Source organism: Sciurus vulgaris (genome assembly GCF_902686455.1).
Source record: "Sciurus vulgaris genome assembly, chromosome: 12".
Classification (NCBI taxonomy): Eukaryota; Metazoa; Chordata; class Mammalia; order Rodentia; family Sciuridae; genus Sciurus; species Sciurus vulgaris.
The window spans coordinates 42,282,076-42,308,923 of record NC_136473.1 but is presented as its reverse complement, the minus strand read 5'-3'; the positions used below and the strand labels follow the sequence as shown (position 1 = coordinate 42,308,923).

The 26,848-nt window shown below is 35.0% G+C and overlaps 1 protein-coding gene and 2 long non-coding RNA genes across 23 annotated transcripts in view; 2 read left to right on the top strand and 1 right to left on the bottom strand.

Annotated features, from left to right (window-relative positions):
- ARHGAP12 (Rho GTPase activating protein 12) overlaps window positions 1-26,848 on the bottom strand; it is a 437,561-nt gene that overhangs the window by 96,348 nt on the left and 314,365 nt on the right. For 20 of the 21 annotated variants that reach the window (XM_079105849.1, XM_079105850.1, XM_079105859.1 and 17 more), the window contains one exon: window positions 1,978-2,238. The exons of the other annotated variant lie outside the window; for it this stretch is intronic. In XM_079105849.1, the coding sequence (XP_078961975.1) occupies window positions 1,978-2,238 (261 nt within the window). The remainder of the gene's footprint in view (window positions 1-1,977; window positions 2,239-26,848) is intronic. 21 annotated transcript variants of the gene reach the window in all.
- LOC306641055 lies at window positions 15,318-18,987 on the top strand. Its single transcript, XR_013758008.1, has 2 exons — window positions 15,318-17,093; window positions 17,239-18,987. It is a non-coding gene; the product is annotated as an uncharacterized lncRNA (long non-coding RNA).
- LOC306641053 overlaps window positions 24,773-26,848 on the top strand; it is a 78,196-nt gene continuing 76,120 nt past the window's right edge. Inside the window, exon 1 of the long non-coding RNA XR_013758006.1 lies at window positions 24,773-26,728. This is a non-coding gene — a long non-coding RNA (uncharacterized lncRNA). The remainder of the gene's footprint in view (window positions 26,729-26,848) is intronic.

Genomic DNA, 26,848 nt, shown 5'->3' with positions numbered 1-26,848 from the left:
AAAAATGTTAGGATTTGATACAGACACATGTTAAAATATCTAGGGCAGAGTTTCTCCGCACACTGCTGACACTCAGGACCACGTAGCCCTGTGTTGTGGAAAGCCATCATTTACTACTGGAAATTCAGCAGAGTCTCTGGCCTCTCTACACCATAGATGAACTCCCCTCACCATGAGAATCAAACAGTCTCCAACCACTGCCAAATATCCCTGGAAGGCAAAATCACCCGCAGATAAGAACCACTGTTTAGGGTAACCACTACAATAAAAAGCTTCTGAGTTAAGATAAAAGTGAACAACAGCAGTGACATATTACTTAAAAAGACACAAACCCACATGGACTGGAGGACACAAAAAGAGCTAATGGTCAGCAGATGAACAAAAAGCCTAACTCTCCAAGCAGAAGAAAACAAAATCTAAACTGGCAGGCAGAGAAAAAGAGGGTAGAGGCAACCTAATAAGTTTACAAAGCAGAATCTGCAAACAGCTTAGGACTGACAATATTAGGCATCTAGAAAACAGGTGGGTGAAAGCAGTGGCACTACAATTAGTAAGACTCAAATTGCCAGAATCCCCTTCACCATGCCCAGCAACTAGCTGCACACTCCTCCCTACCCCAGCAGAGGTATAGAAGTTTATTCTCTCTATTCCCTCTATCAAGGGGGAAAAGTAACATTCTCAGTTGAGAGACAACAGATGTAAGTGGAACATGTGTGCCAGAGAGAGGGAATATCAAGGGACCAGCTGCAAACTGAATGCAGACACCAAGACTCTGGCAGTGCTTATCTTCTAGGCAGAAGAGCTAGAGACTTCTAAGGAGACCGATTAGTCCAAATGGAAAGACCCAAAGATTTTAACACTGGAAACTCCCAGGTAAGCAACTTACTCAGACTGCCAATCAACTGAAGTTTAAAATGCCTTGTAATGGTGAAAAACTTTCAGATCTTTCTAGTCAACAGTTTGAATAAAATTTTTCCTAATTTTCTTATTGCATTTAAGCACAATTTCTCTCATGACTTTTGCTCTTGTTCTTGAACACTGAAAGTTAGCAGCAAATCAAGGCTATAAATAGTCAAATAAAAAAATAGGACAAGAAGGGAGTTAATAACTACAAAAAGCTTTAGATTCTGCTAAATGCAGGACATGTTACCTCACTGCTACAGCCCCTGCTTTCCTGGAGCTATCTATTTATTTCACTGCTTCCTGTAACAGCAAGTGTCTCTTGAAAACACAGGCTCTGATCCATGGAAGGGCAAGATTTCAGTCCATTCTATTAATCTTACCTACTTTTCTCCTGCACATCTAAACAGTCCTAAGTCAGCTTATCAGACCACTAAAATTAATGTTTCTCAAAATATAACTAGCTATTATCTGTATCACCTGCAAGAGGTGTGGGGGAGGAGAAACCAGTGAAAACACTATATATTAGAGAAAATACAGGTTTTAAAGTAAACGGTCAGAATTAAAGAATGATCTAATTGTAGCAAGGGAATCATCATTACTTCCCTTACATAGAAATAAAAGGTTTATTTCTGACTGACAAAAGAGTAAGCTTAATGCCATATTAAACCAAGGGAGAAAGTATCTGTTCTGATCAGTAGAATAATTTGTTTCTATTTATCTGGGTAGGTCCATCGTTTATTTTCTTCTCTTCTTTTTTCTGAAAAATGTCACTGGTTTATGCAATACATTAGTGTCTTCTAACATAAAGGAAAGTATTGGCAGCAGACAACTTTTGAATCAGTTCTAGAATCAGAAAGTATACTGTAAGATTGTTTACTACCCACTAGTTAAGAGATTAGGAAGTTACTAGCATTCACATGATGAAGCTTAGAAAGAACTTTCAGTGTTGTTAGAGAGTTAAGTTTTCTACCCTACTGATAATACTAAGAAACAAAACTATTCAATTCTTTTGTTTCTGAATAATGAAAAGAGAAAACGTGGTGACGCACTGGTTGATTCCTTAATTACTCATACCTCTTGATCTCCTGGACTTTGGAAATCTTTGCTTATGTTTGCATCCCTAGTCCAGCGGGGTGGCTTCCAAGTTCTTTCTTGTGTTCCTCGGTTATAGTAGTAACAACGCCCTGAACTATCTTTATGAGTTTCCCATTCTCCATTAATCTGAATTGCTGGGCTCCCAGGAAGTGGGGGGACAGCAGACTGGGATATTTTCAGTTCCTGTAGGTTAGCATACACAGGAGAATCTGGCCTTCCTTGGTTTGGAGGTGTAGTTGCCTACAAAATAAAAATTTTAAGTTTCATAGTTAAAATTGCATAACATTTTTAAGGAGATTTATAAACATACATATTAATTCATTTTAAAACAGAGAAGGACAAAAAGTGATAAATTTAAAAAAGAAAAAAGAAACAAAGACAAAAAAGAAAAACACAGGCAGGTATGTGTGTACATATGCATGTATACATCTGTGTGTATAAACATATAAATAAAACTATCTCCTAACAAAATGATTTAATAATCATATTGACTGAAAAATGAATAAATAAAAACTACAAGGCGAATCCAAAGTACATTTAATATTTTCCTTCAGCCTCAAAGAACACGAGTTAAGAGCTGTGGGTTCTAGTTCAATATCTGTTACTAAAAAGTTGTACGATGTTGGGTAAGATCACTTTGCCTCTCTGATAGTGATATTTTTAATCTCCATCTATGAAAGAATTGAACTAAAACAGCAAAGGTTTTCTTTGGCTCTAAAATGATTTTAGGCCAATTTTTAAAATATAAAAAGTCTACAAAAATTTATATTTTTAAGCTCTAATGTTAAATTAGGAATAAAAACAAAACATAAAAAAGGAATAACACTTAAGAATATTAGATTTTATCCTTCTCAATTATAATTTCTCAATGGCCATAAATCACTTAATCTCTTAAGTTTCCTTATTTGTGAATTTTATAACAGTAGAAAAAGAAGAATTAGCAGGAACACTGATTAAAACATTTATTCTTATCCTGTTTTAATTTTTGTTTTTAAATATCTCACTAGATGTCAGTAAAGAGCAAAACACTTCTCCATACACTTTGCTTAAGGACACCACACAAAAATCCAGTTACTGAACTCACATCTGAGAACTGTTTATATTATGTACTGGTATTTATGTATCTCCCATACACAGCCTTAGTACTACTGATATTTGAAGACAGATCATTCTGTGCTATGCGCTGTGGGACATTCACCAGTATACCAGGCTTCTGCCCACTAGATGATAGTGGCACATAAACACCAGCCTCCACTGTGAAAACCAAAGTCTCCACACATGGCCAAATGTTCTCTAGGGTCAAAACTTCCCCTGTGAGAACCACTGCTTTACCATATAAATCCTAGAATTGTATTCAGATGTTCCTTTACCTTGGGTCATATATCTATGGTTTTATGAATGCTGAAAAATGCAGAATTTAGGGCTGGATAGTTCTGTGGTAGAGTGCTTACCTAGCAGGCACAAGGCCCTGGGTTCAATTCCCAGTAGTGACAAAACAAAAGCACCCTGAATTTTAAAATGTTAATGTGAGTCAGTTGCACTGAAATTTAAAGTATTTCAACTTCTAAAATAGTATTTGTGTATAAAACAATTTTAATGAGTCTATAACAAACTTTAAAAGAGAAAACAAAAATAACTCAAAACACAAATGCACGGCCGTAAAATGGATACCTTTGGTGTTTTTTTGCACATGGTAGTTACGCAAGTAGTACATTTGATGATGCAAATTAGATCATTTTCCTAAAAATGTTAGCTTTGAATTGATCACCAAACAGTATCTTTCTATAAAGAATATCTATTCATGAAGGCACATACCATTTATTATTTATTTCTCTTACATTCTAATCTCATATCCATAGTCATAACAAGGCTTTCTGACAAAAATATATTCTGCTAAAATAATAAACAACCCTGTATAGTAAATCACCTCTCAGAATTTTATCTAGAGAATTTTTATTCAGCAAGTGTCAAAGGAGTTCTTACTTTGCTCCTAATTCTTGATTAAAACTTGGAGGAAAAACAGGCATTTTAAAAATTATGTTTATGGACAAATTCTATTAAATCTTTATAAAACTTGTTTTTTTTTTTTTTTTTTTTTTTTTTGTGGTGCTGGGGATTGAACCCAGGGCATTGTGCATTCAAGGCAAGCACTCTACCAACTGAGCTATATCCCCAGCCCTTAAATCTTTAATGAACAATGAATTTCCTTGTTTAAACAGCTCAAACCTGAACAGTTTTTCCAACTGAAATATTTCAGCACAGTCTATAAGGCCAATATAATTCTGAAACAAAAAGAGAAGAATATAAGAACCCTATAAATGTAGCTCCCTTGCAAATAAAGATGGAAATATCCTACATGAAACACTAACAGTCAAATCCAACATTATATTAAATAAATGAGGAAAAAGCAGAGATGCTAAGATGATCTACTTTTAGGAAAGAAATCTCATACAGTAATTCTTTTTTGTGTGTGTATTTTATTTAGAGACAGGGTCCCACTGAGTGGCTTAGTGCTTTGCTTTTGCTGAGGTTGGTTTTGAACTCATGATCCTCCTGCCTCAGTCTAGCAAACTGCTGGAATTACAGGTATGTGCCAACACACCTTGCTCATATAGTAATTCTTAAGAATCACAGATCAACATGATCATCTCCACAGATGGCAAGAAAGCACGTGATAAAATTCAACACAGATTTGGGATAAAATTCTTAGCAAGTTAAAAATAGCGATGCTTTCTCTAATTTGACTTTAAAAAATTATTATAAAATATTATAAAATAAGATTCATAGTTAAAACAGGCAGCACTTTTAAGGAAAGTGGAGTCCACCTGTAGTCCCAGGACTCGGGAGTCTGAGTCCAGTTTATCTCAAGTTGAAAGCTAGCCTCAAAAACTTAATGAGACATTGTCAGAAAATAAAAAATAGTAAAATAGAACAGAACAGAATAGAATAGAATAAAGTAGAATAAAATAAAAGAAATAGGGCTGGTGGTATACCCCTTGGGTTCAATCCCCAGTACCAAAAATCATCATCATCATCATCATCTAAAATACCAAGTCCATGAAAACTACTAGGAAAGTTTAAATTGGCCTAATGTATACAATCCAATCAGCTTCTCACACATAGAGAAAAATAAGAAAATGTAACTGGGAAAAAAACTTTGGTTGCAATAGAGGAAAAAAAACTGTTAAACACAAACATGGTTTAAAAGAAATACAGAAAATGAAACAAGAATACTTATAAAACATTCATCTGAGGGCTGGGGTTGTAGCTCAGAGGTACTGTGAGTGCTTAGTGTATATGAGATTGAGTTCAATCGCCAGTGCCACCAAAATTTTCCCTTGGAAACTAAAAATTAGACTTAAAAGAGGTAAGCTCCCTTCCTAAATGAGAAAAAAATGTATAAACATGCTAATTCTCCAAAATTTAACCTATAGATTCTTTAAATTCAATGCAAAATTCAGTTTTCAGTAGCATATGTATGCATTAACAAGAGCAGCAGTTTATAAAGTTTGTTGAACAAAGGAACAAATGTGACCAAAAGTATGCAAACACAAATGTCTCAATAAAAGCAAAAGGAGGGACTTGCAACTGGTTAGATGTGATAAAGAGAAAGGAAACTAAGAAAACATTCACATTTCTAGTTTGGGAAAAAGGACGAATGGCTGAATGGCTATCTCTATGTAAGAATGAAACAATCTACAAATGAACTGAGGGGCCATGTGCTCAGCTAGGTGCATAGGTTACAAACAACAATTAAAAAAAAAATTCTTGTCTTCTAGGACAAGAATACAGTAAAGGAAATACAGTAAAGGAAAGTGAAACAAACATCATTTGAATGCATAATAAGCACAATGTTAGAGCCACAATAACACAATAGGAGCCAAAAGGAAGAGGCCTGAGAACAAATGACTAAGCATCTGAAATGATCAACAGCCAGGTAAAGTTGGGGAGACAGGTGGCAGCAACAAAAATTAAGAAAACAGCATGGTACAGTCAGGAAGATGTTATGTGAAAGGAGCAGGCAGCAAGATACAGTTCTAAATGACAATAATAAAGAGAGTCTATGCCATGTTAAAAAGCACAGATGTTATCCTGTAGCATTTAGAGAAGTACCAAGACTTTAAGCCAGAAAGTACATGATGATTAGAATTTTGGAAATACTTCGGTTTTAGAGGGAGACACAGTAGAAGCAGAGCTCAGTTGGAGTCTGGTACAATAAATAGTACATACAGAAAATGAAGAGAACTCCAACAGGACAAGATGGTAGGAATGGAGAAGCAGCACCAGTGTCAAAAAATAATCAGAAGTTAAATCAACATGCAGGCTGGATGTTTACTTAAGTAGTTTGTTATAGTGGTGGTACTTTTAACAACAGATTAATGTCAAAATAAAGAATAAATTGATCATGTATGTATAATATGTAAAAATACAATCTACTGTCATGTATAACTAAAAAGAACAAATTTTTAAAAAAAAGAAGAAATTGGGTGTGGTAGCACATGCCTGTAATCCCAGTAACCTGGAAGGCTGAGGCAGGAGGATCATAAACTAGAGGTCAGCCTCAGCAACTTTGAGACCCTGTCTTCAAATAAAAAATAAGAAGGACTAGATATATAGCTCAGTGGTAAAGTGTCCCTGGCTTCAGGATTCAACCCCCAATACCAAAATAAACAAACATTCTCGCTCGCGCGCTCTCTCTGTCTCTCTCTCTCTCACACACTTGTGTGTGTGTGTGTGGGGGGGGGTGCATGCATATATATGAAGTATATAAAGAGAGGGGTGAAGAGGTGTGTCATTTACATTCTATAAACCTTTTCAAAATCCAAGCAGAAATGCTCGTAGATTGTTAGATATATAGATTGGAAACTCAGTACAGCAATAAGAAGTTAAATAAGAAGTTAAATCAAATGCAGACTGAATAACATGAATGTAAAGTCACAGGCTTATAAATGGAGTCCAATAACTTAAAGAGAGCATACAGAATGAGAAGAGGAAGATAAAAGAACCTGGAAAATAAACAACTGTTTTGTGAATTAAAATAAGAAATTTACGGCCTTAAAGAAGAATGAAATTATGGTGTTTGTAGGTAAATGGGTGGAACTGGAGAATATTATGCTAAGCAAAATAAGCCAATTCCAAAGAACCAAAGGCTGAATGTTTTCTCTGATATGCAGGTGCTATTTAGGGGAGAGTAGAGGTATTTTGTACTAGGCAAAGGAGAGTGAAGTAAGGGGAAGGTGCATGAAGGTAGGAATGATAGAATTATTACCCTATGTACATATATGATTAACATGACCTGTGTAACTCTACATTATGCACAACCAGATGAATAAGTTATACTCCATTTATGTATGGTGTGTTAAAATGCATTCTACTGTAACGTATAACAAATTACAATAAATAAAAAATTTTAAATAAGAAGTTTAAAGGTAGTACATGGTCTAGCATATTGCTGTTATAATTATTTGTGCAATCAATATAATTAAGGGTCCAGACAAAGAAAAAGGATCCAGTGAAGGAGACAGAAAATCAGAAGTAGAAGGTCTACCAGGGAAAGATAATATCTGAAAGTCAGGGAGAAACTGCACCCCCCCCCCCCAAAAAAAAACCAGACAGCATTAAACTAAAAGACTTCAAACCAATCATTTGATTTAGCAACTAAAAAGTCATTTAAAAGTATTCAGCAACCAGCCATGAGGACTGAAAAATATCTTCCTAAAATAAAAAAATAAAAAATAAATAAAAAAATAAAAAATAAATACAAAGTGGGAAACAAGTATTTTGAGGCACTGCACAGTAAGCAGCACAGGGCTGTGGTCCCTGAGAAGGGAAACAGGTGAATCCTACTCCAAGGCTTTGTCCCTACCTGGAGGCCGTTTCTGGAAATCTTGTCAGGGAAAGAAAATCCAGAGCCTAGCAACCTTCACAAATGCACAGGACAGAGTACTTTATTACTTAAAAAGGCACACCGGGAATAATACAACATATGAAAATAATTACATAAATCAATGATTCCTCTTTAAAACAAATCGAGAGGTGAGATTTCCATATGAAATCCTTATTTGTCAGCAAGTCACACAGCAATACAGACAGAAGAGGTTTACTGACAATGAAACTAACTTTAGCACTTCTTGCCCTATTAATAATTTTTAATAAAAATTGTCATTATAGATAATAGGTTTTTGAAATACTGTTTGTTCATTTGCTATTAGAAACAGTTTCCAGTAGAAGACCCTGTTTACTTAATGAATTAAATAACTCTATACTTAAAATCAGTTTACAATCAATTTTAAATGGGTGTAGAAAGAACAGAATATTATTCAGTATCTGTATGATGCTATACTTTAACCTTAACAGAAACTATATGTATTTATTATCAACCGCCCAAACCACTGGGAAGATTCAAAACAATTAGCATTGATAACACATTTTCCTTAAGAATGCTTGAAAATACAAATCCTTGGTAAAAAATTTTGTGTATACTACTTTTTACATGTACACAAAACAAATGTCAATTACAATAGGAATGGTTACAAAATAATGCACAGTTTCCTTTAGAGAACCAAAACACAACTTCTTTTAATGAAGATACTCAATGCTGGTTAAAAGGATATAACAAGGGCTGGGGAGATAGCTCAGTTGGTAGAGTGCTTGCCTTGCAAGCACAAGGCCCGGGGTTTGATCCCCAGCACCGCAAATAAATAAATAAATGTTTTCTTAACAAAAATGTTTATTCCAGTGTTATTTTTCAGAATCCAAATGAACATCCAACAACAGAAGAATGGTTAATACTTTCTTCTTTAGAAGAATTAAAAAGGCTATGGAGGATTTCTTAGTAACATGATAAAAACTTTTATGATGTTAAGAAATATAAAATATACAGTACGGTCCAATTAAAATTTTAAAATAAATGAAAAACTGAAACATTACCAGTTTTGTCTAATAGGATTATGTGTGACTCTTTTTATGTGCTTCTTTTTTCAACTTTATTAAAATAAGAATTAATATCTTCAGAGTTTGATTAAGAATCAGAATCTGGGGCAAGAAAGGCACTTGCCTAGTTCACCGGACTCATAAAAGTGACAATATTATTAACACTATATAAACTAGTGTTTTTAAAAGATAATTGCTGCATAATCTCTATTAGAATCACTGGGTTGTATATTAAAATTCTTGAGCCATATCCCAGAGTTACTTAGGGGTGCAGAGAAGTAGCAGGAGGTGTCAATCTATATTTCTTTCTCCTATGTGATTTTTATGTACACTAGTGTTGTAAAGACACTCGTAAAATGCAATCTTTCTAGTGGACTTAAGGCAAACTGGTCCTCCAGTCCAATAAATTTATATTATGAGAAACATAAATGTTTAAAACACAACTTTAAACATTAAGTTCTCACAAGTTGCTCCTTACTTTTGCAAATAAGTAAAAAGGAGTCAAAACAAAAGAATAAGTAACAAGGAATACTTATAAAATATGAATAAATAAAAATTTGAATTCTAACATTTATGAAAACAACTGTTTAAGAATTGTTATCAACAAAAATAAATTATTTTTTATACCAAGAAAAAAAATCCTTTAAGAGGACACCCCACCCCCAAAAAGTTAATTTTATGAACTATATCTGTCATTAATCAACAATTAAATTGGGACTAGCACCTCTGCACATGTCCCAATTTTATATTTAAAAAAAAACTTGGCCTGTTCTACTTTATCTATAGATAGATCCAACAATCCTCCTGCTATTTGCAGAAAGAAAACTGGGGAACTATATACATCAGAAAGTAACCATAAACTCAGTTTGCACTTGGATCCTTTCTTTTAATAATACCCTAAATATGGAGATTTGTCAATATTAAGAAAGGTTTTTACCTTTGGCACTGGTTCAAGAATTGCTTCTGTAACAAACTTTAGAGAATGGCAGAATTCACATTAAAGAGCTACACCTGTTGTTAATTAAATGAGATGCTACTTAATATTAATCCTTAAGATATCCACCTTAAGTGCATTTGTTTATTTTATATTATTCAATAGTATAAATCCCTACAGCCAATGATCAGACCTTTAATTTAGATTGATGAAGAAAAAAATTCTTCATCAATGTTACGTAGGCTTCAAAGTTTTTTTTTTTTTTTTTTTTTTTTGGAGGGGGGTGTTTGCTGAGGATTGAACCAGGACCTTGTGCATTCTAGGCAAGTGCTCTGCCACTGAGCTATAACCTTAGTCCTAAATTTAAATTATTTTTTAAATTCTATATTAATTTCTGTGTCCTTGTGATTTAGCTGCTTAGACAAGGTCTGCTTTGGAATTATTGTTTTTTATTAGTATAACACTGGGCCAGTTAATAGCATAATAAAGAATAAAAATGAAACAAAATTACCAACAAGCCAACATAACACAGGACTAAAATTGTTCTATCTTCAAAACTAAAAATTGCATATCAACTTTAACTAGAAACTTAACTTTCCAAAGGACAATTTTCACTTAAATCCTGTTGTTGTTGTTTTTTTGGGGGGGCATTATCCTACTTATGTTTAATACTTTTGAAGTATTTATAAAAACTTACAAATTCTAATGTTTATAACTTAAAGCACTTACTTTGCTGAGGTTTCAAATCTTATAATGTATACTGGTATTTTCTTTAGTTTAACAGTTAAATACAAACTATGTGCTAGGCAGAGATGAAAACAGGACAGTTCCTTTCTTTAAGGAGCAATAGCCTAGTAAAGAGGGAAGAGACAAATTTAAAAATCCCTACCACCGCCTCCCCGCCAACAACAACAACAACAACAACAAAATAGACTGCAGTGGTGTGGCTAAGGGCCACAGAGAGAACAGGATGGTCTGAAAGCACAACCAAAAGCAGCGCTGAACAGAAGTGAGGCAGGGCACTCAAAGGTCCCACACAGAGGCTTCAGTGAATCTTTAAAGGAAAGTAGGAGTATGTCAAGGGAAATGATAAAGAGTGCCCCAAGCACACACTTACCTTCCTACACTTAGCTGACATAACACAAAGAAAAAAAAGTCTTTCAATCAGGAACCATAACTGTAACTAAGTAAATTCCACACTGTGATATCCATGAATATCTGTGTTCATGGTAAACACATGATTTTTCCTTACTGATTTTTTTCAGGTGTTTTCTAGTTACTCCAGAATACTCAGGCTGCTCAATTACCACAGGGCTTGAAACCTTACATATTCACAAGCTGAAACTTTTTTAGTCCTTACCTTCCAACTTCTTGTTCTCGCCTTCTCCTTGAATTACCTTAACCAACAACCTAAACAACCCCTTTGCACCATTATAGATGAGTCACCATTTCTCCTCCTTCCCCTGACACAGATGATAATAAAGCAGATCCCAAGTAGAAAAGCTGTGTGGCCTGACAAGTTATTTCTAGAAAGCCATATACAAACATACTCATGAAGTCATTTCTATGCTACCACCCCTCAATAACAGCTGCAAACTGACAACAGTGCAATCAGGACATGCTATAAACATGAAAAACACTGGTAATTACAGTCTTTCTGTACCTACAGGATGTATAAGAGTTTACTAACACACAGCGTGAAGTCCTGGGAGTCACAGGAAGTATACCCCATTAGGAATTTCACCATAGGAAAACTTTGCCAAAAAGGAACAAATGAAGAATTTCCACTTCAAGATCAAGGCCACATCTTGACACTCTGATTTTCTGTTATGCCCTCACATGCTTCCTTTGTTCTACCCTCACTGCTCTGTCGCTTATTATCAGAATACTTAGAGCACCTGGGGTTTACTTGTCTGTTTTTCCCTCTAGAACTTGATTATCTTTAAGGCAGAAATGTTTGTCTTATTTATCCCTTCATCCTCACAGCCTGGTATCATACCTGCACAAATAAGCCCTTAATATGTTCTGGGGTGAAAACCACTTCATTATAACTAAAAAAGCTATCATGAATCAACACACTAAAATTAATTCCCTCCTCTGCTTTTTACAGTCTCCTTTGGAAATCTTAATTCCATTGCTTTAATAAGACCTAAATCTCTCTCTCAAACATCTCTCCTTGAGTCACAGACATGTATTTTGAAAGACCTACCAACATTGCTATTCCACATAAACCTCAATTCATTACATCCTCTGCTTCAACATACCACCCCATAATATTAACGTGGTCTAAATACTAGTGTCATAAACTACCGAATCAAAATCTAGGGTCTCTTTTCTTTTTCCAATAAAGTTGTGCTCATTCTCCACTACAATGTATCTTGAATTCCTTCTTCTTCTATCCCAAGATACCTACCTAGTCTAGTACTTTTCTTTCACCAAGTGACTCCAATCACCTATGGGGTTCTACAGTCCCCACTACTTTGCCTTGTTGAATCAACCTTCTTGGTACTACTATTTTCTAAAAACGCAAGTCTGACCTTATTACTCACTGCTTAAAAAACACCAATGAATATTTCACTAACTACAGAATCAGTACAAATACCACAGAGAATCTGAGGCTCTTAAACACTCCAGTCCAAAACTTATGGCCATTCTCTTAACATTCTTCACTCTCAAATCCTAGGTTGTTCACAATTCTTTCATTCACGTCATATTATTTTTTTTCCGTACCTTGAAATTTTTACCTCTATATGAGATGTCCCATCCCCAGGGGCAAACCAAGCAAACCACACACATTTTGAAATCAACAAGATGACTGAGGTTGTAGAGCAAGTGCTTAGCACACTTGAGGCCATAGGTTCCATCCCCAGCACCACTAAACAAACAAAATGAACAGAAACAAAACAAAACAACCCCCCAAGAACCAGAAACGAAACGAAAAACATAGAGAGCTGTCTCCCGCTCTTCGAGATGCTCCCCATCTCTAAAGGCAGAATTTATATATTTCCTGTGCATACAGAACAGCACTAATGAAAATACAATTGAGCCAAATAAGTTAAATTTTCCAATAGCTACATTAAAGTGGTAAAAAGAGGTTAAATGAATTCTAATAATAAATTTATTTAACACGATATATCTAAAATATCATATTACCATATAATCAAGATAAATAAGTTTTTTAATAGCCAAATCTTCAAAAATCCACTATGCAGTGTGTAATACATCTCAATTCAGATACTAAATTTTCATCATAAATAATTTAGTTAGATTTCATAAAATTTATAGTGTAGTTGGATGACTTGGCAGTTGGCACACGTCTATAATGCCAGCTATATGGAGGCCAAAGCAGGAGGATCACAAGTTCGAGGCCATTAAACAAGACCCTATCTCAAAATAAAAAACAAGAAGAGCTGGGGAAGTAGTGCAGTAATAGAGTGCCCCTGGGTTTAATTCCCAGTACCTAAAGAAATAAATACATAAATATAAAATATAGATTCACATACCCAAACTATTCAACATTCTTTAAAGTTTTCCAAGAAATGAACAAAGTATCAGTTTTAAATTTTCAACTTACATTAAATAAAATTTAAAATTCAGTTCTTTAGTCTCACTAGACACATTCAGATGCTTTAGCTACTGTAATGAACATCACCAGTCTAACTAAAGCATTTTGTATGCACATATACAAATGTCCCCATAGCACTAATTATTTTCCTCTCTTCTACTAAATTGAAAACCCCTGAAGAGTTAAGAATAGGACTATGTCTTAATCGCTATGTATTCTCAAAGTCTAGAAACAAAATAAACTGACAACCCTCCTCCTAAGCCTCGTTTCAATTTCTAATGAATTTTATTTTCTCAGTAACTGCCTTCTCAGTACACAGAATAGTTCAAGAAATGGAAAGGCAACACACATAACTGCTAAAAACAAATGTTTACTGATGAAACCTTGTTATTACTGTGTTAAAAGTATTCATTCAGATATGTTTGTCCTTGGTCAGTAAAGCAAACAAAATTCTTCAATAGGATGTTATGCTGAGAGAGCAAGACCATTACTAGTTTATGCTGAAGAAGCAACGTGCAATGACCTAGGACACTGCCATTCATTATTACAAATCTCCCTTCCTGGGGACTTCAATGGTAATTCTATCATCAGCATTTGGAGAATGACTAAAGAATACTCTATGGCTGAAACAGAGATTAAAAAGTTAACAGTAGAATTACAAATGAAAAAATGCACCTGTGATTACTTGTTGAAAGCATGTAGTATACACATAAGTCTAAGTTTAGAAATTGAGATTTCTGGCAGCAACAGAAAAATCTGTGGCCAGGCACAGTGGTGAATGCCTGTTATCCCAGTGATGATAATAATAATCCCAGTGATGAGGCAGGAGGATCTCAATTTTTAGGCCAGCCTCAGCAATTGGTAAAAAAATTAATTAATTAATTCCTAAAAGATACAAAATGAGTTCATAGTTTTATGATACACATTTAAATAGCTGATAAGCCACCCTCCCTCCCTCCTTCATTTTCTGATGATTATAATGTTTTTTCAGAAAATTCTGAAATAAAAATTTTTCATAAATACTAAGCATATACCAATTGTCACTTTAAAAGAACTCAACTAAATAAATGGTTTCTAATGTATTACAGGTACCAATTTGCTAACTAGTTTACATGAGAACATTATAACACAGCTGCTTAAATAATCTATTACTGTAACAATTCTAAACTAAGTTTGGAGTTACAAGTTTAAATATTTTCTTAGCTATCTTGAAAACACTGTGCCTATCATAAAGAAAACAGAAGATTTTCCAACATTTTAATGTCATTTTACACCAAAGCAGGACATACTTAAAGCCCTGAATTAAAGATATTCAAAATAGGTATTAGACAATATAGTGTGACTATATAAATTAATAAATTATATGTTCATATAGATATTTCCATGCACATACATGTAAAAGAACAGAAGACCATATGGCTTATTTCTGAGAATTACTGCTGGGGTTTTTGTTTATATGTACTTTTCAAAATTTATTCTCAAGGAACATATTTATTATAAAATGAGATTAAAAAAAAAGGAAAGCATTATGGATGATCAAAAGCCATACTTTTAAATCCACGTAACAATTCTGAAGTATATTTAGAAAGTTCTATGGCTACGTTATAAGGCAGAGAATACTTGAGACAGAAACCACAGAGGTCAATATTCAAAACTTCCAAGTGTATCCAGATGACACACAGTACACAGCAGCAAGGGGTTGTTTCAGGTCATAGATTCTTTTGGCTTCATTTTAACTCAGAAATATATACAGAGTGAAGATTTATAATCTTCATAATAAGTCACATTGAGAATTCACTTCCTATTAATAAACTCTCCAAATTACTAACAAGTAAGACTGGCTCAAACTAAGACATCAGTCAAAACTCTAGCACCTCTCTGATAAGTACATTCACTGTTGCACCACCCTTACCACCTTCTATGCGTAGCACTTTTTTTGTCTTGTAAAACTGAAATAACATACCAACTAAACACAACAGCTCCTGCTCTTTTTCCCCAGGCCCTGGAAACCACCATTCTATTTTCTGTCTCCATGAATTCGACTGCTTCTGGTGCCTTATACACAAGGAATCATAATATTTGTCCTTCAGCAACAGGTTTATTTCACTGAAACATCCTCGAGACTCATCCATGTTCTAGCATGTACAATAATATTTCATTGTATGTGCAGAATACTTTTTTTTAAATCTATTCACCTATCAATGGACACTTGGTTTGCTTCTACCTTTTGGCTATTGTGAATGATGCCTCCACGAACAGCAATGTACAAATACCTGTTCAAGCCTCTACTTTTAATTCTTTTGGGAATATATCTAGAGTACTTCTCTTAAGAAAATCTTACCTTATGCTGCAAGGCAAGGCAGTGCACACCTGTAATCCCAGCAACTTGGAGGCTGAGACAGAGGATTCCAAGTCCAAAGCCAGTCTTATCAACTTAAAAGCCCATAAACAACTTAGCAAGACCCTGCCTCAAAAGAAAAAATAAAAAGGGCTGGGGTGCAGCTAGGTGGTTAAGCACCCCTGGGTTCAATTCCTGGTACCCCCAAAAAATAAAAATAAAAAATAAGGCTTATCTTTAACTAAAGGTCATATTTTTAAATTACACTAATAGTTTACATGTTTTTCATTTCCCAACATCTTATACATGCACCTTAAACCAAAGATGGGGGCAGGCAGCAACTCAATTTAAAAGCAATTTAATTGAGTTCATCTTTACCTCTTTTTATATCTCCATTCCCAGTGAGAAAAATACAAATCATTCTACTTGTTTCAAAGTTCAGGAAGTAATTATTTAAGAAATGTACTCCAGTACTAGTCAAACTTCAGTTTGAGCCAGGCATCGTGGCACATGTCTGTAACCTCAGTTACTCAGGAGGCTGAAGCATAAAGATCAAAAGTTTAAGGCCACCCTGGAAGAGTTAGCAAGACCATGGTATCTCAAAATCAAAATTTTTTTTTAATTGTTGGAGGTGTAACTCAGTGTGAGAGCCCCATAGGTTCAATTCCCAGAACAGTTTTTAAAAAAGAAAGAAAAGAAAACTGTAGTTTATTTTCCAGGATCTTTAGTCTCTTTTTAGGGCTATTCCAACCTCTCTTCCTCACCAAAGCCAGCTCTCAGTTCAGAATTTTCAGGAAAGATTCTAAAATACCTAAAGCATGCTCTCCGTAAGTAAAACTAACTCCTGATCTTTATCTAAAAACACAGTATCCTCTTTACAAGCTCACTTAAGATATGTGTCAACCCTCTGAGGTTCCAAATCAGTTATTTATATGCTTGTTCCCTTGCATCAGGTATCTGAACACTCTCAAGAAAAATCAGAGAGGCGAATGAGAAAATCCGTGGCAGAGATCTAAATTAGGTGGTACTTCTCACCCAGCATTTCCTTATGGGATACGGTTGCTCTTTAGAATGAAACATACTGAAAGTGGCATAAAGCATACATGGTTCCTTTTAAGAGAAGAAAAGTGCTGCCCAGAGGAAGGAACAAGTCTGGCTCTCAGAGTTTTGGGTCTACATATTCTATTTTAAGGAATACACTGACATAAAAACTAGACATACAGCATAATAATATATCAGAGGACGTAACTAATTATTATCATTGCTACAGGAACAATGACTAACATTTATCAATTTCCATTTTAAAACTTTAAATCTGCAACTAGGTTTAAAAAAAAAAGAATCACACTTTTCTACTTGGCTAACAAGTTATAACTGACAAATTATTTTTATCCTTTAAACACCAACAAACTGTCAATGAAGAAAAATTAACTGAAAAAGGAAACAGGAATTTTCTACAAAAGCAACAAGTTTTAACTACTAAGTATATGTTATATTACTTGAGTGTTTAGCAGTACCATCCACATGATATGGGAGCCTGACAGAGCTTTTCAAAGTCAGCATTCAAGAATAAATTAAGGAAAATCTTACACTTAAGGAAGATATAGATAATAAAAATTTTAAATGACACATTTCCTACCCAGAAAAAAGGAGGCATCGAAGCTGCATAAAATGTTACATATACTCTTTTTTAAATTGTGAAATGGAAACACAAAAGATAGAAATAATCTTTTCCTTTAAAAATAAAAGTGAAAAAGAGAAAAAAATCAAAATGAAAAAAAATCCAGAAATCCTTCACTCAAGTATAACTCATACTGATGTTTTAAATGAAGTGATAATCATAGCGGATACATGCTGCCATCATTTATACAGAATTTTCAGCTTTCAAATATTTTGCACTTCCATAATTTCATACTAAAACTTCTGTAATAAACTCTGAACTGTCCCTACCAGCCAATCCACTTCTGAATAACATGACAGCATTTCTATTTTAGAAGCTTCGGGTAGTATCTGGAAGGCAGTGCTTCTGCAACTTTGCATTTAAATTATTTTACTATACACCTATTAAAATAAGCAAGGTGTGAAAACTGGGAGGAGCAGGACAGAACAGTCATTTCCTTCTATAGTATTCCCTTACGTTACAGGAATAACCTACTGTCTGTCTTGGTAAAGTTTCATTCAAATGTAGCCATGTTCCTTTGTTCATAAATTGATATAACTGTTATGTTACTAGGGCAGAGCTGAATACGTTAATGTACATCTCTTCAACATTCACATTCTCCTTTGACTTTTATTTTTTGGTTCTGGGAATTGAATACACACGTGCTTTACCACTGAGCTACAGCCCAAGCCCTTCTTATTTTGAGACCAGGTGTTGCTAAGGTCTACTTAGGGCCTCACTAAGTTGCTGGGGCTGGCATTGGACTTGTGATCCTCTTCCCTCACCTCTCAAGTCCCTAGGACTACAGGTATGCGCCACCACACTTGACTAACATTCTCCTTCTATAATCACTAATCTCAGAAAAGATGAACAGAAATTTTTAATTGTGCAGAAGCAGAACATTGATCAAAGTGTCATTTTTACATTCTCAGTGTTTCAAATCATTTTTAAAAATTTACATGTAAGTTTTAATACTTATTTAAAGGACAAAACTATTCTTTTAACTATGGAAAAAATTATCACAAAGAATCTGGGTGGTTTTCTTTAAAAATGGAAAATTTCACTTTAGAAACATAACTTTATGTTTATTCTTTGCACAAGTCAGAGACACAAAAACTGAGTACAGAATTTCTAACTTTGATAATTATTTTATTTAATATATTCTTTCCTACATATTTTTCCTTTAACTTGAAGTCCCACACTATCCTATTCATTGTCTCCTCCTAATTAATCTGCATCCCAAAATTGCCTAACATGCTCACACTTGGCTCAAGGTATATTATATTCTAAAAAGGCCAATATAGATTAATAGGTATTATGCAATCATTTTTCTGGCATATTATAGTTGTACATAATGAGGGATTTATTGTTACATATCTGTACATGCACACAATATAACAGTATAATTTGACATCACTCTCCAGCACTTCCCCCTCCTTTCCTTCCTCCCATCTTTGGTCCCTTTCCTCTACTGATCCCCCTTTGATTTAAAAAAAGTTCACGCCCCACCTTTCTTTGTCTTTTCTTCTCTAGCTTCTGCACAGGAGAGAAAACATATGCCCGTGACCACCTAAGTTTGGTTTATTTAGTTTAACAAAATGATCGCTACTTCCATTCACTTACCTGCAAATGGTATAATAATAAATGCTGGAGAGGATATGGAGAAAAATGAACATTTTTTGGTGGGACTGTAAAATTAATAACCACTTTGGAAATCATTATGGAGGTTCCTCAAAAAGACTAGTAATTTTTGTTTAGGATTGAGTAAGACTCCATTGTGTATATATACCACATTTTCTTTATCCATTTATCTGCTGATAAGACACCTAGGCTGGTTCCACAGTTTGGCTTTAATTCTTTAGAATAAATACCAAGGAGCAGTATAGCTGGGTCTTTATGGTGGTTCCATGCCTAGTCCTTTGAGGAACCTCCATACTGATTTCCACAGTGGTCATGCTAATTTACAGTTTCTAATTTACACTGTAAAAATGTTCCTTTTTCTTATTATTCTTGTCGACTGCCATTCTAACTTGTGTGAGATGAAATCTCAGTATACTTTTGATTTGCATTTCCCTAATTGCTAATAAAGGTGAATATTTTTTCATACACTTTTTGGCATTTGTACTTCCTCTTTTAAGAAGTGTCTGTTTAATTCATTTGCCCACTTGATTTTTTGGTGCAAACTTTTGAGTTCTTTATATATTCCAGATATTAATCCTTGATCAGAAAAATAGCTAGCAAAATATTTCTCCCATATTGTAGGTTATCTCTTCATAATCCCAATTATTTAAGTAGCCAGTTTTTAAATCAAATAAGTCCCTTAGTTAAAACTTGTCACTGCCTGCATTACCTAAATCCTACTTGAATATACTACATAGTTCCACGATGCCTCTTACATGCTTCCAAAGGTGGGCCATTCTCTGCTGGTATCTTAGTAACCCAGAAGTCAAAAATGTCTACTTAAATCAAAACTTTCTTACGGCAGGTAAGGGAAAGCAATGAAAATAATACACTCTTCTCTTTAGATATCTAATATTGATTCCTAACTATGCTTCTGCCAAAAGATATGCTCCTTTATCACCACACACATACTAGCTTGCACAATACGTGGTACTCAGCTAATGAGCAATAAGTACACGAATTAAGTACATGAATTAAATAAATCTGAAATTATGGTTTTTGCATTATTTTCTTCTTTTCCTTCAGTGTTTCCTCTTCTGTTCCAAATAAAAAATGATTAAAATATTTAATCAATATGTATAAAGAATTGTTTGTTCATGTTGGGTATTCAAAACTTTTCTTTCATTTGATGGGTGTAAACTTTTCTAAAACACAGGGAAGATACTGCAGCTTCAATTTGCAAACATCCTGCCTTGTTATGGCCTCAGAAAAAATGCTTACATAGACAACATAGCCTCATATCATTTCATGTAATTAAATTCATCTTTACTACTTCAGACACATAATTCTATAACTTTTACATTTCTATACTGAATTGCTAAGTAAATTATACTCCCTAAATGAATACTAAAACAGGTTTTAACCAATTTTCTTCTATTTTTTAATGAAAATGTCAAAAACAGTTCTATATGATTGAGAACAAAATAACAAGAGAACATCTATATGTAGAAATAGAAAGGATTTATATAGTACATTTTATGAACTGGGCACTGTTTTAAGGAATTATGTTAATTAATTTAATTGTCATTAAAACTGTATGAAATAGGTACTACTATTTTCCCCATTTCACAGATGGGAAAATAGTTTCAGGAAAGTTCAGTTATTTGACCAAGATCAGACAATAGGAAGTTATCAATCTGGACTTTGAACCCAGGCTACCTGGCTCCAGAATCTCTGCAAGTTTAAGACCAGACTTAGCAACTTAGTGGCAACCTGAACTATGGTTTGGATGTGAGGTATTCCTTAATAGCTCATGTATGAGACAATGAAAGACATTTGGAGGTGAATGATGGGGTTGTGAGAGGCCTTAACCCAACTGGTGAATTAATCCCCCATGGGATTAACTGAGTGGTAACTGAAGGTAGGCAGGGTGAGGCTGGAGGAGGTGGCTGGGAGGTGGGGAACATAACTTTGGAGTACATATTTTGTATCCAGCAAGTAAACCAATGTCTGTCTGTCTGTCTCTGATTTCTGATCATCGTGTGAGCGTGATATTCTGCCATGACGTTCTGCCTCACCTCCAGCCCCAAGGAATGGAGCTGGCTGTTTAAGGACTGAGACCTATAAAACCATGAGCCCCCAAATAAACTTTTCCTCCTCTAAAATAGGCCTAGTCACAAAAGGGAAGAAGTTGACTACAACAACCTGTCTCAAAATAAAAAGGGGTGAGGGCATAAAGCACCAATGGGCTCAAGCCTTAGTACTGGGGAAATGAAATCCCTTTCCTTGGAAGCTTTACAACTTGGGTATGGAAGCAAGACTCAAAAATGTGTATCATATCAATTTCCATAAGAATATTAAAACTGACAAAGGAATAATCATCAAATATAATCTAAATATAACATTCTATATCATATTTAAAAAACAAAAACTTGGGCTGGAGTTCTGGCTCAGTGATAGAGCACTCGCTCGTCTTGCATGTGTGAGGCACTGGGTTCAAACCTCAGCACCACGTAAAAATAAATAAAATAAAAGTACTGTGTCGACCTAAAACTAAAAAAAAAAAAAAAAAAAATTTAAAAAATGAAAACATGTAAAATTGTAATAACCAGTAATATTCTATCTTTTGACTGAAAAACAGAAATAATTGTGCTGGGCCCATGGGTCTATTAGACCCTATACTAGGGATTGAACCTGAGGGCTTTCTACCACCCAGGCACAATTCCAGACCTTTTGTTTTGAGACAGGGTCTCATCAAAGTGCCAAGGCTGACCTCAAACTTGTGAGCCACCTGCCTCAGCGTCCCAAGCAGCTGGAATAACAGGTGTGTGCCTCCACACCAGGCTGATTTTAAGACTTTTTCCTTACTTCCGTAGAATTTTTATAGGTTCTGGAAGACAGATCTCAAATAGAAATCCACCAAGTTTTTCTTGCAATGAGATTTCCTTTAGCAGTAACAAACAATATTTATTAAACATTTGCCAAAGCACTTATTAATCTTGTTAACTCTCTCAAAGCTCTAGAATTTAATAATGCCTTTTCATGAGGAAGTTGCTAAACCAAGATTGAAGCAAGGTCTATTTGATTCCAAAGTCCAGTCTATTACTCACTACCTGTATTGTTCCATCAAGATCAGAAGTGTGAGTAAACATCTCTTAGAGTTGTTTAAAAACTGCTTTTGATATGGGTGTGGCAGCTCACACCTGTAATCTAGCAACTCAGGAGGCTGAGGCAGGAATTTCACAAATCAAGGGCCAGCCTCAGCAACTAAGACCCTGTCTCAAAATAAAAAGGGTGTGTGTGTGTTGGGGCGGGACAGGCAGTTAGCTCATTGCTAAAATGCCCCTGGGGTTGATCCCCAGCACTGTAATAACAAGAACAACAACAGCTCTTGTTACCATAGGGTAAAATATTTTCCTAACTAAGAACTGGCACATACTCTCTCCCTATAGCTGCAAAACAGAAAAATGCTATCAAGAAACATTGATTGGGCTGGGGAGATAGCTCAGTTGGTAGAGAGCTTGCCTAGCAAGTACAAGGCCCTGGGTTCAATCCCCTGCACCGCCCCCCCCCCCAAAAAAACAAAACAAAACAAAACAAAAACAACACTGATTACTGGGTTAGGGATGTCCATCAGTGGTAAAGTGCTTGCCTACCAGATCTGTGAGGCCTCTGGTTCAATCCCCAGTACCACAAAATTTAATTAATTAAAATGAAACACTGGGGTTGGGATTATAGTTCAGTGATAAAGAGCTTGCCTAGCATGTGTGAGGCACTGAGTTCAATCCTCAGCACCACATTAAAAAAGAAATAAAATCAAGTTATTGTGTCCATCTACAACTAAAAGAATTTTTTTAAAAACCCACTAAGTGCTACATCATTTCACTTAATTTTTAATTTGCTTACCTTTTAGTAAAAGACCTGAGAAGACTTTTAATTTTTCTTTATAAAACATGTCTGGCAGGGCGTAAGTAGTCAATAAGTATTTCAAATAAATAATGCTCTCCTCCCTGAGCATGACAATCATATGGCCAGTTCAAATTTCAAATATTCTCTCCTCCTGCCCCCAGAAATACATTCTCACATCTCCTACCCAGCAGAATTAATATTATTTTTGATTTTGGAAAACATGGTTGCCACATCCACGGCACTACCAAAATCCAAGCTCAAAATGTTTCTACCTTTCCAACCAATAGTACTATGCAAATTAAAAGCAAAATGGTTAGCTTGCAAAATTGAGAACTACCAGTAAAAAGATGACTCTATAGATGGAGTCATCCAACTTATTACCAGTATGAGGCAATAGGTAGTTCTCAGTAAAACGCAGCAAAAATTCTGCACATTAATTTTCATGGTTGTTCAGTATTTCAAAGCATAAAAAGCATCACTGGGAAATTATAAAATTAGCTACCAAGACACACACCCCCACCACCAATTTCTTTTTAAAACTGAATTGCAAACACATTTTTCTCACTTCTCTCTGCTCCCAAGGTGAGGGGCAGGATCCCTTCCCATCAATAGTGGTTCAATTACAATTTCTAAAACAAGGGGGAAGCAGAATGAATTGTCCACTAAGCACCCTTCAGCTAGACTTCAGGCTTAATTGTTTATGAGATTTTAAATAGTTACTACTTACATAAGAAAAGGCTACTACACAGAAAGATAAAGGCCAGATGGAAGTTCTCAGTTCTAGCCACAAGGCAAAAAAAAAAAAAAGGTAAAATTCAGAAGGTAGAGTACCAAAAAATATGACTGAGTTTGCAATTATGGGATTTTAAATAAACATCAGTAATAAGAAACATTCTTTTTTTTGTTTGTTTTTTTTTAACTATTATTTTAATACTTTTAGTAAATACTAGTTGTAAATAAAGAAACATTCTTAATTAAGAGTTCACAGAATCAGAGAAACAAGTGTAAGGAAAACAAGATTTTTGTTCAGATATATTTTTTCAATCAGATGAAAAGAAAGGTAAACATCTATATTCAAAATATTTAGTAGAGTCTATGTAACCAAAACTGCTACTTAGACTTTCTCAACATTTGTTTTCATTTTAGGGGAACTGGGGAAAATGATACCTCTTAGTATAATTTTTTTTCCTCCAAAAGTAACATTAATACTTCGTGGAAGACACTACAAATAACAACACTTTTATACAAAGAGAACTAATGGTAAAAATAATGAAGACTACAAAACTCTGATTTCTCAAACTGACTCAATAATCTTACTTTTGCTAATAGCAGAGAGCAGACTAAAATACATGAAACTATGAGCTCTTTGGGGGCAGAAACTAGGCAAGGCTTTGGAACTTATCTGGCATAGTAACAAAAATACAGGATGACTAACACAGCAAAGGTGTGCTCTACTAGGAATAAACTAATAAACCCTCAAGAAATAGTGAAAAAAAATAGATCTTGGATATGTCTTAGTAAGAGAAATTCAAATAGGCAAAGAATTCTGTCCCCTAGGAAGACTGCTTGAGGAAATTTCACTGCACTAAGAAATATTTACTCCCTTCTACAATGAAAACTATATAATACTGATGAAAGAAATTTCATAGGACATTCACAAAATGGAGAGACCTCCCATATTAATGAATTGAAAAAAATCAATATTGTTAAAATATCTGTACTACCCAAAGTGATCCATAGATCACTATGGGTAGACCTGATGTAAGACCTATAAAACTACCAGACATTCTACATAGAACTGCGGGGGTGGGGGAATCCTAAAATTCATAAGGGACCACAAAACACAAGAATAAAGCAGGAGTTTTACACTGATTTCAAAAGATAAAATAAAGTTGCAGTAATCAAAACAGCATGGTATTCCTATTAAAACAGACACAAAGTCCAATGGAACAAAACAGAGCCCAGAAATAAACCCACACATCCACAGTTGACTAATCTTTGACAAAGGTGCTAAGAATACACACTTCAATACATGGTGCTGGAAAACTGGATATTCACATGCAGAAAAATGAAACTAGACCTCTATCTCTCAGTTTCAAAGAAAGCAATTCAGCTAGTCATACTGGTGCATGCCTATAATCCCAGCAACTAGGATTCCAAGTTCAAGGCAACTTAGAACCTGTCTGAAACATAAAACACACACACAAAAAATGGGCTCAGGATGTGGCTCAGTGCCCCCTGGGTTCAAAACTCAAAATGGAGTAAAGACTTAAATATCAGAATTGACACTGGGACTGGGGAGTAGCTCAGTGCTCAAATGCTTGCCTAGCATGTGTGAGGCTCTGGTTTGATCCCTAGTACCTTAAAAAAAAAAAAAAGAAAGAACAGGAAAAATGCTTCAGGATATTGGAATACGCAAGAATTTTTAAGGTAAGACCCCCAAAAGCAAAAATGGCAACTGGAATTACATCATAGTAAAAAGTCTCTGCATAGCAAGGAAAACAAACGAGTGAGAAGAGATAACCTACAGAATGGGAGAAAATATTTGCAAACTATAAACCTGATAAGAGGTCAATATCCAGAAATATACAAGGGGAAAAAAATCCCAAATAACGCAATTTAAAATAGGCAATAGACATAAATATTTCCCAATGTAAGATGTACAAATGGCAAACAGGTATATAAAAATAAGTCAACATCACTAATGGCCAGGAAAATGCAAAATAAAAACACAATAAGATATAACCTCACTTCCATTAGAATAACTCTTGTCAAAAAGAGAACAGAAAAAGGAGAGAGAGAGAGAGAAATAATAGCCAGCCTTGTGGCATATGCCTATAATCCCAGCAACTCAGGAGGCTGAGGCAGGAGCATCTCAAGTTTGAGGCCAGCCTCAATAATTCAGTGAGATTCTGTTTCCAGAAAAGAAAAAAGAAAAAAAAAAGGGCAGGGGATATGGGTCACTACTTAAGCATCCCTGGGTTCAATCCCAAGAATCAAAAAAAAAAAAAGAAAAGAAAAGAGCAAGTGCTGTTGAGGATGAGTAGAGAGAACCCTTATGCACTGTTGCTGGGAATGCAAATTAGTACAGCTATATTGAAAGCAACATGGAGGTTTCTCAAAAAATTAAAAATAAAACTACAATATGATCTGGCAATTGCGTTCCTGGTACATACCCAAAGTACATACTGAAATCAGTATATTGAAGAGATATCCACTCCCATGCTTAATATTAGTCACAATGTCCAACATACTGAACTGAAATGTCTACCAATAGATAAAATAGCTAAAGAAAATGTGGGATATACATACACACAGAACACTATTTCAGCCATAAAAAGGACAGCCTGCTATTTGTAGCTACATGGATGAATCTAGATGACATTACGTTAAGTGAAATAAATAAGTCACAGAAGGAAAATTACCACATGAACTAACTTGTGTGTGGAATCTTAAAAGAAATGATCTCATAGAAGTTGAGAGTAGACATCTGGCTGCAGTAGTGCAAATCTGTAGTCCCAACACTAGGGAATCTGAGGAGGGAGGATCCTGCTAGTCCCAGAGCTCCAGACCAGCCTGGGCAACAAAGCAAGACAATGAGAGGGAGGAAGGACGATTAAAAGAACAACAACAAAAAAGGAATGGAGAGTAGAACAGTGGTTACCAGACGCTGGGGTGAGTACGGGTTGAGAAGCATGAGTGAAGGTTAATCAATGGGCATTAAGCTACAGTTCAGAGAAAATAAGTTTTGGTGTTCTATTAAATAGTAGTGTGGGGCTGGAGTTGTGGCTCAGTGGTAGAGCGCTTGCCCTGCATGTGTGAGGCACTGGGTTCGATTCTCAGCACCACATATAAATAAATGAATAAAATAAAGGTCTATTAACATCTAAA